We start from the raw sequence: 15,055 nt of genomic DNA, 5'->3' as shown, positions 1-15,055 counted from the left end.
ATTGCTGCTCAAAGGTGAACAGATAAGAGACATAGTGACATAGTTTTTTCTAAAGAAAGTTTTTTTTAAACAAGTTAAAAATTATTTTATCTATGTTATTAAAAAGTCAAATAACAACAGTTATAGAGAAAAGGGAACACTTACGTAGTGCTGGTGAGGATGTAAATTAGTTCAGTCATTGTGGAAAGCAGTTTGGCGATTTTGCAAAGAACTTAAAACAGAAATGGCATTTTACCCAGCAATCCCATTATGGGGTATATCTCCAAAGGAATATAAATCATTCGGCCCTAAAGGCACATGCATGCATATACATTCATTGCAGCACTAGTCACATGGAATGAAATAAACTATTTGCAAAATGAATAGTTGTGACTATATGTGAATTCACTATATGCAAAGACATGGGCTCAATCTAGATGCCCAACAATGGTAGACTGGATAAAGAAAATGTGGTACATAAACACCATGGGAAACTGTGTAGATGTAAAAAAGGATGAGATCACGTCCTTTGCAGCGACATGGACGGAGCTGGAGACCATTATCCTACATGAACTAACAGGAACAGAAAACTAAATACCTCATGTTCTCACTTGCAAGTGGGAGCTAAACATGGACACAAAGAAGGGAACAATAGCCACTGGGGCCTACCTGAGGATGGAAGGTGGGAAGGCAGTGAGGATCAAAACACGACTTATCGAGTACCATGCTTATTACTTGGGTGACAAAGAAATCTGTACACCAGATCCCCAAGATATGTAATTTACCAATATAACAAACCTGCATATGTACCCCTGAAACTAAAATAAAAGTAAAAAAAAAAAAATTTCAGTTATGTAAGAGTAAAAAAATTCAGTTATGTAACTGTAAAAAAAAATTCATCTGTGTAGAAAAATAAAAGATAGAGAAAGTTATAAAAAGTAAGAGTCATGGTCATTCCAGCCGCTGGTTCTAATTGCAGATGACAGCCATATCAACACTTCCTGGGTTTCCTCTCAGACTGTTATTCTTACAGCAACATGTATGTGCCTTTGTTATTACCCATATAGCACCTTACTGTATACCGCCTCTAAAAAAATGGAAAATGATTACATTCCTGTGTTTTTTGTAAATGTGACAATACCTTTCTGCATCATCGTATGTCTAGTCACCCTCTTGTTTTTTCATGATTGTGTAATGTGCCATTTTAAATGGCTCAAAATTAGTGGTTAATGTTTGTTAAATAATGGTTAAATTTTTAATAGTTGTTTAAAACAAGGTGTTAGTTGTATGAAAGGCTGTAATCTATTTACTCATTCTACCACCGATGGAAATTTTTTAAGTAATTTGTTGTTTTGTTTGTTTGCTATACCACTATTTCCGTATCAGTTTCCTTCATCATATCTCTCTGGGTGCCGATGCCAGCACAATCTTACTATTTTGACATTTTCTCCAAACATATTGAGAGAGACTGTTCTCACAACAAACTATTCACATCTTAGAATACCCTCTGGTTTCTCAGGTCCACTTGAGACTGTCCTCACTTTTGACCTTGCTCTAAAAGTCAACTGGAGTCCGTACACGTCAGGTATAAACATCTTTAATAAGCTGCCACTTCCTGTTCCTCTCATCTTCTCACTATGGCAGGACTCAGAGCATTAACTAACCTAAGTGCCTGGTAGAATGTAGGCTGGAGGTAGAAGAGTTAAAGTCTGTGTACTTTGTACTGGTCCTTTTCTAGTTCTAGAGGGTTACAAACTCCCTTGAATTGTAGCTCCCGGATATGGTGTAGGAAATGGTGTCCCACTGGGATCAAGCCTAGAACATCTCTGGATCTTGTACCGTTTAGTAAAGGGCAGCACTGGATTTAACATGATGCCCACCAAACTATGTTACTGAAAATTTTTGGTGGTTCACTCAACTAGTCTCATTGACTAGAAGTAAAAATGTGTTTCTCTCAATATTACTAGCTTTAAATTTGCCGTAAAATTGTCGTGGGACCAAGCCACAGAAGAAATGTTTATCCACAAGACAAAGAAAAACATGAGGATGCCAATAACGGAGGACATTCCTTTTAAGGCTTGTCCACTGCAAAGTACACACATACACACTCACACAAACACACCCTGCCCCCTTTTGCTTGTGTTACCACTGAGGGCAGATCTCTGAATAAATAATACATTTAGTGGGTCCACAAGAGCTGGATTTCCTCTGCTCCAGAATCATGCAAGGAGCACGGCTGGGGATTCTCCACTGTCATTGTTACGGCCTCAAATGAAGGCCTTGTCACTGGGCGGGGGCGGGAAGGCACTGGAGCGCAGCAGCATTGAGAGCATCCGAATTCCCTCCTCTGTCCCTGATTGGTTGAAGATCTGGGGGGGCACCGACCAGCCCCCTGCGGCTCGACTCGCCATTGGCTGGGAGGAGGTGGCAATCAGGGCGGGCCGAGGCGGCTGTGCTCGCTCCAGCTCTCTGCTGCCTCCCCGGCCCGGTTGCGCTGTCGCCGCCGCCGCCGCTGCCTGGGTCCCTTCGGCCGGCCCTGCCTCTGCGTGGGGGCTGCCTCCCTGGCTCCCGGTGCAGACACCATGGTAAGTGCTCTCAGTCGGGTGCGGCCAGAACCTCACCCTTCCTCTGCGGGCCTGGCAGCGAAGGAAGTGGCCGCTCAGCCCGAGCTTGGCTCAGGGGCCCTGGGAGCGCACCGCCCGCCACGGGAGCAACCTCGCTCCTCGCCCGCGCCCAGGCAGAGGAGGTGGGAACGCCGGGAGTCGTGGCGGGGGCGATTGGTGCCTTTGCTTCCCAGGCGGGTTCGCCGCGCGACACCGCAGCTTTCTGAGCTCGGGAAGGGGAGGTACGGCCGAGGCGTGGGGTCTTCCCGGCTCCGGCGGGCGCAGCCAATGTAGGAGGCTGAGCGCCGGCCCAGGGAAAGCTCCGGGTTCGCGTCCCCGCGCTGCCCCCGATGCCCAGCCTCTCCCGGAGCGGTGACAGGTGAAGGGGGCGGGGGTAAGAAGATAGAGTGGGGGTGGGGCAGATGGGACTGGGAGAATCCACCAGGGATTGGGGGGCTGCTCCCCCACGATACACTCCCTTTGGTGCACGGTACCCCTATGGGAGAGGAGCCAGGGGCGGGGTGAAAGGTTAAGCCAGCGCCTTTGGAGCAGAGGCAGTAGCCTCGCTCCTAAGCCGCTTCCCAGCTACAGCAGGTCCCTGAAGCTCAAGTCTCTCCCTGTCCCCGCAGTACGGATTTGTGAATCACGCCCTGGAGCTGCTGGTGATCCGCAATTACGGCCCCGAGGTGTGGGAAGACATCAAGTAAGTGGCCGGCTCCCCTGGCTGTGGCCCCTGTCGGCGCCCTGCGTGGGAGGGCCCCCGCGCCTCTCCTGGTCCTCAGCCTGCTCTCCCGGTCGCGGGTGCGCATCCTCCGAGGTGCCTCCGCGCGCCGCTCCCCGCTGCAGCTGCGCTCCCACGCTCCAGGACTGGAACCAGGAGGGGAGGGGCGGCTGGGGCCTGGCTGCGAGGGCGAGAACCGCCGAAAGGAGCCCCTAGGGGTCACCACGGCTTCTCGACCCCGCCTGAGCGTGGGAAAGCGTTGCTGGCGCTCTCAGGCTCTGCAGGCCCGGCAGCTCCCACGCGGACAGGGCCCCGAGGGACCACACGGCCTCCGCGAGGTTCCTGCGCTCAGAGGTCTTAGAAACAAACGGGAAGACCTTGGCTTATGATTTACACACCTGGCATGTTAGGCCTTTTTGGTGTGCTGAAACGGGAGATTATTTCTTGAGCAACAATGAATTAAGCGCATTTATTCATTCTGAAATAAAGTGAAAATTGGAAGTTTTTCATTTTCCCCAAATCCTACTGACCCCCCTTCCCTCTCGCTTTTTTTTTTTTTTTTTTTTTTTTTTTTTTTCTACTGTGGCGAAGACTTCCAATTCTAGGAGGCATTCTAATTTCAGTCCTAGAGCTTTGAGCCCAGTACTGGGGATGTGAACGGAAATACCACACCCACCTGAGAGTTTAAACCTGTTGGAATGACTGATGGGTCAGCATGTCTGCAGGCAGATTGATTATTTCACTCTAATAAAGTTCTCTCTCCTTTTCCCTCCCTCACTGTCATAAAATTTGCATTTAACTTATTGTATAGCTGACCACTACCAACAAACTACACCAAAACCGTATTTATACACTTTCATATTAGAGCAACAGTCAGACTATCACATTGTAACAAAGGTGGAAGTAAGGGTTACCTGGGTGGGCAGATGGGAATACACTTATTATTGACTCTGATTTCCTGTACTTACTGATTTTATTTTGTTATCTTAGGTAGGTGAGGCTTCCATGCTGTTTTTCTCTAAGCACATTACAATTATTAGCAATCAATTCTAATAGGCCTTATTATGCAGTAACATGATGGTGATTTCTTATAACTATCTGTTTCCATAGAAATGACCAGGATTATATATTAAGCACTAAATGCAACTTTTCTTTCCCCTGGATTTTGTATCACCGAGCATTTCTTTCATGTTTCAGAAACAATTTATGTTATCCACAGGGCATATCTACATATTATAACCAGAAACCACGACTTGGCAATTATGTGGTCGAATTCAATGAGAACATAGACACCAAAAGTGACTTGGGATTTGAATTTTGCTTAGCAGACAGATATCATGAAAGCAGACATCAAAAAAAGATTGTTAACAAAATGACTTAACTACAGAATTTTTTTAAGCCATTTCCTTTGTAAATATATAAATGCAATATATATATATATATATCCTCCGTATGATGCTTCTGCATCTGTAAGATAGAAATTCCCAAATTTGCTGTTGGATATGCTATGACAATGAATATGCTTAGAATTTTGAGAGCACAATAAAAGATGGCTATTATTATTAAAGAGTCATTATGTAATTTAACCAGATTTAGATTGTATATCCTAACCATTATCAGTTTAGATCACTGTTAAATACAGAGATGAAAAACAATACTTTATAGAGAAATGTATCATTTAAAAAAGTTAAATTATCAAGAGATTTGTTTTTATTGGTCATATTTACCCAGAGACAGTCCAAATATGTAAAGATTCAGTTGATGACGATTTAACTCTGCAAAATCAAAACTGAGAATATTGTTTCATTTTACTTTAAAAAATTATTTATTAACTTACTAATGTATCTTTAGGTAGCTTCCAACAGCATTCATAATTTGTCTAAATGATAAAAATTCCAATCATCCACAACATAATTTTTCTGGTTAAAATGAAACAAGTTATATTGGTCTTTCCTTAAATAAAATTACCTCAAGGTTATGCCCCTGCAAAGGAAAAACTGTGTCACACTAGCGTTGGTAATCCAGGTGTTAGTGTTGATTATATGTCTAAGCATCCTTTGGTAGATCCCAGCTGGTCCTGGGTGTGGTTTAGAGTCTGGGCTAGAAAACGTTGTTGAACTCTCTGCACTGAGGGGATTAAAGCTGCTCCTTGGTTTCCAACCCAGTACCCTTGAGTAATTACTAAATTCTCCCTGGAAGAGCATTTGCTTTCCACAGAAAAGAATCTTGCTGCCTGGGGAGAGGGGAGGAGAAGCTGGAGGAGTGTAATTGAAAAATGCTCCTTGGGTGATTCTGGTCCCTCCTCCCCTCCCTACACTCTGCTTCAGGGAATATTACAGCAGTCATTGTTCCAACCTGCTTTCTTGAAAAGAAAGCATCTTTTTATGAGAAATTGAATATAGGAGGAAAAAATTTTTTTGTCTCAGTAAGTACCAAACTCTTTTATTTTTTTCTTTTGGTCTTTGAGAAACTATCTAAATTGATGTTTATACAAATTTACATAATTCTTTTTTGGTTCACTAGGAAATGGCCATCCATCCTTCATGCGAAAGGATGGGAAAAGATGCCAAACATTTAATGACAAATAAAACCCTAGGTAACAGATTCCAGACAGCAGACAGAAAAATTCTAAGTGGATAAGGGCCAAAAATGCTTCATTGTAAACTCAGGATCCACTTACACTGTTACCAACAATATAACCATTTCACAAAAGCTTTAAATTCCTCTTAAGAAGAAGAAAAATTGTCTAGACCAAGGGCCAGCAAACTTTCTCTTAAAGGGCCAGATAGTAGATGTTTTAGGTGTTGCAGGCCAATGCAAAATTGAGGATATTATGTAGGTAACAATATAACTGTTAAAATATAACCACTTAAAAATATTAAAACCATTGTTAGCTCCTGGACCAGGAAAAAGGAAAGAAACAATCAAACCAGACAAAGTGGCCTATATGTGGTCTATAGGCTATAGTTTGCTGACCTCTGATTTAGACCATAACAAATGTAAAAAAGCAAAAGAGACTTCTGAATCTATTTCAAAGCTTGTTTTGTTGATTTCCTTTCAATATTCAGATAGTCCTTTTAAGAAGCTATGGTTCCTAAGTAATGACAAAAATAAATTATCAGGGTAGAAAATAAATAAAGTTAGGAGTGATACACCTTAGCAAAGCACCTAAATACTTGATTTCCCATCTCTGTTAGCCTTCCGTTGGCCTTGACTAAACTCATCGTTGCATCAAATTACTGGGTTTACTTTTAGATTTAAATTTTTTTTTTCTTCTTTCTTTCTTTTATCTGGGTGGCGGGGCAGGGGGCATTTAGAGACAGGGTCTTGCTGTGTGCCCAGCTGGTCTCAAACTCCTGTCGTCAAATGATCCTCTTGACTCAGCCTCCCAAAGTACTAAGACTATATGCATGAGCCACCACGCCCAGTCCAGTTTTAGATTTTCTAACCTCACCGAAACATACAAATTATGAAGATAGATCCAAAACACTGAAAAATCCAAAATGATTAAAAGTCTAAAGTATGCTATACTGATTATAAATCAGACAAAATGTTTATCTTTAATGAGCGTAGTCAGTATTTTGGGCACTGAAGATAGAAAAGCAATGATGTAATCCTTGCCTTCAAAAAAAAATTCTGGAGATTTCAGGAATTTTAGTCTTTTTTTTTTTAATTTTCCTGCCTATAACTCAAATATGGAAATGTTTTGTCTGTTAGATAGCATATACTTCCAGTTTTGAAATTAATGTGTCTTGTTAAATTTGCTAATCACAAATTAATCACTACGGTTCAAATAAGGAAACACTTTGCTATAAACTAGTTATGGGGCTTTCCACATTGCCTAAACTTTCCAAGCCTCCATTGCATAAAGGAAAAAAATAATACTTTGTAGTGTTGATGTAATGCATTGAATAATGTCTGCAACATGCTTCACACAGTTCTTGACAATAGCTGAATAAATGATTATTATTTTTTATTTTACTTCAGAATCAGAGTTTTTAAACTTTCCACTTCTTCAGTTTACTTGAAAGATATGAAAACTCTCCTTTAAAAAATATTATTGCAGTCTATATTCTATCAGTCTAAATTTTTTTTGCACTCTAGGATAAGTAATCATCATCATTATTTTTCACTATTTTGTTTCGAAATGCAACATATGCTCTTAATATCCATTGTATCAAAGCAAATTAAAAGAAAAAAGAGCACATCACCACATTTTGCCATGTTTTAATCAGATTTTCATATTTATGAAGGTGTGATTTAAACTTCTATACCTTTCTGTAGACCTGTGTAAGTAGGAATAAGCCAATGTATATTTTAAAGTAATAAGGGTACTTTATGTTATAAAGCACTTTCAAATTTCCAAAGTTTTGTTCTCTCTTTAATTTTGGTTGACTTCTACAACATCCATTTGAAATAGGAAAAGACTGTCCAGCTCAATTTTTTAAATAAGAAAGCTGAGTTTTCAAGAGGTTATTTCCCATATGTAATTACCTACTGTCCAAGAGAATTTTATGTAGGAAGCTGAAAAGTGAGAACTTCAGCCCTTGTTCTTCTAGTGTCAGGCTTAATGCTTCTTTTAAGATATAATTGTGCAATAGGAATTAATGTAGTATAAAATGAAACCACATTTATTTTCTTACCCAGAAACTTCCTTAGTACAAATAAATACTTCAATATACAGACTAAAGAAATAAGTAAACCAGATCATTGTTAGGATCAGGATCCTTTTCTGTAGAAAGATCTGCCAGTTAGCCTGAAAGACAGAGGAAGGCATTGCATTGTATTGTATGTTGGTTGATAAGCTCACTAATGTTTGAAGTTATTTTTTGCAGCTGGAACTGGATGCCCAACAGTATACTCCATCACATACCTGCTGCTGAGCTCTTTGCACAGGGCTTTTCCAGAATCTGGATTATGTCTGTGAGCAGCATGGCAGGCACCTAAGTGATAAAGCGGGTCATCACATGATCTCAGCGGTTTTGTGGGTGCTTCTTTTGAGTTCTATTTTGTTTGCTTTATTTTGGTTCTGATGATCTGAGATATCTCCCAGAAATCAAGCTGGGTCTTGAAGTCTTTCTTTTCCTTGCATTCTGCAATTTGTTAGAATTAACAACAAATCGGATGAGCACATCATTTCATTTGGTGTGTCAGAAGGATCTTTGCACATTACAATGAGCATCAGAAATCAGAAAATCTGTATTCTCACTCTTAATATACCCAGATCTAGTTTTGGCGAACATTTACTAAGCAATTTTACTATTTGCAAGAACAATGTCCTTTCTACTTTCTCCAGCATAAGGGACTCTAGCAAATGTTTCGCTTTAATGTGTTGGAAAGCTATAGTTAAGAGTTGATGCTGTGCAGACATCAACAGGAAAACACACTTGAGGAGATGAACACCATAAAGAAATCTAACTGGTAGATCCGAGGGTGACAGCTCAGCAGACGTGAGTACTTCCAGCTTTTCCGTTCTTTCCTTTGCCTCCTTGTTCATTAAAGAGGAAATGGTGGGAGAAAAAATGTCTTTATTGTTTGTGTCTAGCAGAATGGAGCATCTTTTTCTGTATCAAACTATATCAAAAGATAGTGAAGTTAAAGTGGTTTTTAGTTCAGGTAAAAGTAGACATTCTGAGGTATTTCTTGGACCTCCTTGTTACTGTGGCTTTGGTTCTGTTGCATATTCTGATCTACTTGCCCCTTATTGTCATATCATGAAATACGAAATTGCTAACTTTATTGAAATTCTTTGCGGTCAATCTTCAGTAACCCACACATGGAAACCTTTCACTCTACTTGTCCTACATACCCTTAGTACTCTAACTCCATGGGCTGGATTATTATTTTCAGCCACACTGAGCCTTAACTGTGTCAGTTTAACACCTGTGCTTCTTATGGTCTCCTGTTCTCTACCTTCCCCAACCCTCCTGTAAATGTGAACGCCTCTCAGCTTTGAGATGTCAAAACAAATGTTACTTCTTAAGGGAACCTTCTCTCATACCCAGACTTTTCCCTTTCCTTCACAGTACTGTAATGCAAGAGTTTGCACTTAAATATTTGTGTTATTGATTAATGTCTATCCTTCTTAACTCTAGCCTCCATTACTCTTTCTAGAGTGCTCTCTCTCCCTCTCTCTATATATTCAATAAAATATCAGGCTCTCTTTCTGTAATAAAAATATCTTTCACATTTTTAATTTCCAAAGAATAGAGCACACACATATATCTTTATCAAAGATTTTTTTTTCTGCAACCAGAAAATTATGTCAGCATGGGACATCTTCAACTACCATTTAAATTTAAGCTGTTTTGAAATAGACATTTATTTTTCTCCCAGATTTATTGAGATAAAATTGACAAACAAAAGATAGATATTTAAGGTGCATAACTTGATGTTTTGATGTACATATGCATTGTGAAATAATCACCTAAATCAAACAGATTGTCATATTCGTCACTTCACATGGGTACCCTCTTTTATTTGTAGTGAAAACACATAAGGCTTACCCTCTTAGCAAATTTCAGGTATTCATTATAGTATTGTTAACTATAATAGTTCATTGTAATTGTTAGTAGTCACATTGCTGTGCAAAATAAACATTTCTTATATCAGCAAAGGCAGAAGATGCAGCAACATAGCAATACATAATAGCACTTCCTTTTGGAAGGTTCAGAGTTCTTTTATGTTTTCTCATGTCATATGTGGATATATTGGAAGGCCTAAGAACTCTGTTGTTAGAATGACAACTTCATATGTCAAAAGACAGTTACTAGATTGAATTCAGGACATGATTGAATCCTTTAGCAAGTATCTAAAAGGCAGGGATGTGTGGTGCTGTTTAAAGTCAGTGTCATAGACTGTAGGTAAATGTTTAGAATACTGAAATTAAATTTGAAAACCAGATGGGCTCTCACCGTGTCATGCTATTTTGAATGTAATATGTCACGTATGTTAAACACATACCATATGGTTCTGCAGTCACAGTCCCACATGCTTTATACTCATTATCTCAGTTAATCCTCATTACCACCACAGAAAATAGATTCCTTCATTATCCTCATTTTGCAAATACAAGAATGGAGACTTAAAAAAAAAAAAACCTGCCTCAAACCCTCAGCTATTAATTATTAGAGCTGGGATTTGAACTCAGATAGAGTTGTAATGATCATGTTGTATGTTTTCCTCCAAAGAGAAGGAAGAACCTATAACCTTCTTCTTTCCAAAGACAGCGAATTTAGCAAGGACATGAGCAATGTTTACGTGTATTAGTACCGCCTGCTGGTTTTCTTTTCTCTTGGAATGTTCAAGCATGCCCACAGGTGATTTTTGACAATATTTTTAAAGGTAAATTAACAATGAAGCATACACAGAGTGTCAAAGCAAATTCGTTTGTCTGATAAAGCTGCTGAAAATGACTCAGTGGCCCAAATGAAAATTTGTAAGGTTTGTGGATATGTTTTCAAAATTGGAGAAATAACCATTAAGAGTCTCTTGGGTCAAGCTGGTCACAGAAAGAAACAAGGAATTAAGTATCAAGAGTGTTGTTGCTTTGCCTAAAACTAAGGTATAGGTGTCACTCATGACAGCGTTTATTGTTACTGTTTACAGTGCTTGGATGGCTGAACACGCTGACATGAAAGGACTGACATTTACCAACTAAAAAGTGGTTCAAGAACAAAACTGTTACTGGATTTAAAGGGCCTGTCTCTCCCCTCGGCAGCTCCCTCAACTAGAGTCTCTCCTTTGGGATTCAAGCTTACTGAGAATCATTAGATTGGACTATTGAAAATTCAGAGGCTATTCATGCTTCACAACCACTTAGGAAAAAGCAATATGAAGTTTTGCTTTTTAGATGTTATATATAGTTACCATCCACAGTTTATAGTGGGAGATTTTAGTTTTAATAATGGTTGGGCACAATGCAACATTATGGTACCATTTCAGCTCACTACAATGGACCATTCTAGGATTTATTACCAAGACGACATCTACATACTGTTTTTTAATACAACGTGTGCTCTGATAGTGTTGTTTATGGGATTAATAGTCTCTTGGAGCTGTCATTGGTCAGGTTGATTGTTTGATCCTGATCGACCTTTTCGGCCCAAGAGCAGACCTTATGTTGAGATTATGTTTTCAAGATGCCTGTGTTCAGGCTCTCCCATTTCAAAATACTCCATGGGAAACTTCTTTAACTGAAATATAGCAGTCTTGTCATATTCTTAACTTAGTTAAGATAAAGAAGCAAGAGCTCGAGATCAGAACAGGAATTCAGTTCACATATTGTAGTTAAGGAATATCTCCTTGTATGTGAAGTTAGAAATGTTACCTGGACATTTTGGACAAATTGTATACCTAGTTTTAAAAAATAAATAACAAAAAACATTCTTAATTTTGAAAGCACATGATGGACTTTTGTTAGTAATGTTTGATTGCTTTTATTGTTTGTTTGTTTTAGTTAGTTTTGTTTTTGTAGCAAGCTTGGAAACGTGGGGAAACCAATTTAATTAATTAGTTCACTCATTTTTAAATATGTATACCTTTATTAAGCACATGCTCAATTCCAGGCACCTGGTTAGGCACAAGTGATTACATTTTTTAAAAAAAATCCCAACTTACCAAACACCACCACTATAAAAATACCAACTACCTCCTTGTGGAAAAGTAATTAGCATTAATACAGAATCTGCTTAAATTCCAACAAATAAGAGTAAGTAGGAAGTTGATTGCTATTGGGAAGCTATTTCACGTACACATATTCAACTTCTAAAAAGTCATTGTGGCTACAAATACAAAGAATATGATTATTTCTTATTTTGCTCCCAGGTGAGAATTTGATCTTTATTTTAAAGCTCTTAGGGAGACAGAGCTTGTTTGTTTTTTGTCTATTTTAGTTTGTAAGTTCTATCAGCGAATCCGTATACTACATGCACATTTAGTTTAATTATTTGATTCTGAATAAAAATTACCAAGATTTTGTTGTCATTCCTCCCTTCTCTTCTTCCACTTGCAATTTCCTCTTTCCCCGTTTCCCTTCTTCCTTCATCTCCCACTTACTACAACCTACCAGTTAGAGGAAGTATCAGGCATTACGCGTGTGAGAAGTACTATTCTAAGGTTTTTGCATAGATTAATCCTTCTAACCAACACAGTGACCAGAGGTAACTGCTGCTGTTAGTCTGTTTTACAGATAAGGAAATGAAACACAAAGAGGTGAATCTGCCCAAACTACACAGGGGATCGCTTAGTTGTTTATTTTGCATACTGGGTGAGGAGAGACTTTGACTTATGACACAGATGAAATCAAGGGAATTTCTCTTTATCTGAGTTTACCTGTTAGCCGAAGAAAGTGCTTTTTAAATTTTATCCAGCCTCTCTAAATATTTATTATTGTCTGCTGACCTCTTTCATTGAGTAATTCACTGAGTAGAAAAAGTTAATGCTTAACCCAAGCAGAGTCATTGGGTATGTAAATATGGCAAGTCATAGTATTCGGAAATAGTGAAAGGCTGTGTTCACTTGGGATTAGGTAGGGCTTTTACAATTAAAAATAATAATAGGAAGCAGCAACAGAATGTGACACAAACTAGGATGCACGAGAATTGCAGTGCTGCTGGTTATTATTTGATAGATGAGCTCTTGAACACACTTTAATCCAAATTACTTATAGCTTCATATGGTATTTTTTGTCATCTAAGAAGCATTGAAAAAATGACAGTATGTCCAGAATTTTCAGGAAGATTTTTAAAATGTGGTTCTCAGAGAAACCTGTGGTTTTTCTCACATGTAAAATAAGTATAATTTAAATAATAAGGAAATTGCATAATTTCCCTATTATGTAATTATATAATTACATAATCATAATATAATAATGTATATGTCATACAACAATTTAAACAAAATTGGAACTCAAAATTCTGAAAGAATGAATGAGTCTAGAAAATTTTATTAATGTACTTGGCTGAATTTGGATAATTTAAGCCCAAATAAATTCTACTTATCACAAAAATAAATTTTAAATGGTTAGAATTGTTATTCCTATCTTTGCTTTTGAGAAAAGAACTTAAAAGTTATGGGATAGCAAAGTGGGGGATGGAGAAGTATGAGGTACTATTACTTGAATTGTGTAAATTGTTTATGTAATCTAAATACTGGCTTACTTCCTAACTTTTCTTACATATGCTGGTTGCCCTCTGTGACTTCAGGTAGCAGATGGAAAAAGCAGCTCTAAAACTAAGAGAAAGAAGTGTGCAGTGTAGGAAGGGAAGGCATTAAAGCTTTCCTCAAAGGACCGTGGCAGCTATATTTTGCAGAGTGCTGAGAAATGGTTATTATCACATGTCTGTGCTTTCTGGAGGCTAAAACATTTGACAGCATAAAATCCAATTACATATAAATGTACCTAAAAGTTAGAAGAAAAGTTGTATTGAGAATTCAGAGACAACACAGAAGGCTTTGTTGACTCAAAATTTCTACTAGCTTCAAAGGCCATATTGTCTGAAACTATTTCTCTTAGGACTCCTTTTTCATTGTAAATTTTCCTTCTCCATTTAGTGTTTTAAACCACTTCACACTAAAGAGTTTGTGATATCTCCAATTAGCCTTTGCAATATTTCCAATTAGTATTTCCCCTGAAAGGAAAGAAGATGAAAAATAGGCTAGAGAAGGAAAAGAAGTGGTCCCAGAAAGTTTAGGTGTAAGGTGGTAAGAACGGATGTTTCCTGCTCAAGTCCTTGCTCAGATGTCACTGTGCCCATGAAGCCTACCATGAGCACATATGTATGTTATCCTCATATGTGTATGGCATCCAGCCCCTTCCTCTTGCATTTCCACTCTCATGTCTTCATCCTGAGCTGCTTCTTCCTGTCGCATCTATCACTTCATAATTTATTATATCATTTGTTATATATCATGTTTATTACTTATTACTTGTTTCTGACAGCTAAAATATAAGCTTTATGAGGACAAGGATCTTTATTAATATATTAAAAGTGCTTAGAAATGTACTGGGACATAATAGGCATCCAAATATTTGTGGTAAAGCTCTTCCACCAGAAAAAAGAAAAACGAACGGGTAGCCACACATTCCCCCAAAGATATAAATAGAGTCCTAAGTACTTTGAATAATTCAGAGGAATTCAGAGTGAAATTTTTAAGAGAAGATTATTATTTCCTTCTATGTACTGCTGTTTAATTTCTATTTCAGTCCCAACCAGGGAGCATTGACACTGGTCATTTCAGGAAGTAAAGCTTTGAAGATAAGGGGGCTTATTTTAACAAAGAGAGAGAAAGGAAAGGAGGAATGCATTGACTCATGATTAGGGGATTTCTGAGGAAATGGCTGTTCTGCTATTTTATGCAGAGGGACTGTGGATTCTGCTTGTACCTCACTTATTTATGGGTTACTAGAGATTGGTAAGTGTTTCAAACAAACTGAGTTTATTACAGAAATTTATGTAATTGACTTACTCCAACTGAAAGAAATGGAATAGTGAAAACATGAATAAATTTCTTTTTCTTTTTTTTTTTTTTGAGACGGAGTTTCGCTCTTGTTACCCAGGCTGCAATCGCGCCATCTTGGCTCACCGCAACCTCCGCCTCCTGCGTTCAGGCAATTCTCCTGCCTCAGCCTCCTGAGTAGCTGGGATTACAGGCATGCGCCACCATGTCCAGATAATTTTTTGTATTTTTAGTAGAGACGGGGTTTCACCATGTTGACCAGGATGGTCTTGATCTCTTGACCTCGTGATCC

At 38.7% G+C, this 15,055-nt stretch overlaps 1 protein-coding gene across 1 annotated transcript in view; it reads left to right on the top strand.

Annotated features, from left to right (window-relative positions):
- Positions 1–2,437: 2,437 nt before the first annotated feature.
- The window catches only part of GUCY1B1 (guanylate cyclase 1 soluble subunit beta 1), a 46,325-nt gene continuing 33,707 nt past the window's right edge, over positions 2,438–15,055 (top strand). Inside the window, exons 1-2 of the mRNA XM_012448494.2 lie at positions 2,438–2,564; positions 3,212–3,285. Coding sequence (XP_012303917.1) covers positions 2,562–2,564; positions 3,212–3,285 — 77 coding nt within the window. The 5' untranslated portion in view covers positions 2,438–2,561. The remainder of the gene's footprint in view (positions 2,565–3,211; positions 3,286–15,055) is intronic.

The sequence above is a fragment of the Aotus nancymaae genome, unplaced genomic scaffold (genome assembly GCF_030222135.1).
Source record: "Aotus nancymaae isolate 86718 unplaced genomic scaffold, 86718_ANA_hifiasm-v0.15.2.pri h1tg000033l, whole genome shotgun sequence".
NCBI lineage: Eukaryota > Metazoa > Chordata > Mammalia > Primates > Aotidae > Aotus > Aotus nancymaae.
This window is presented reverse-complemented; position numbering and strand designations above follow the sequence as displayed.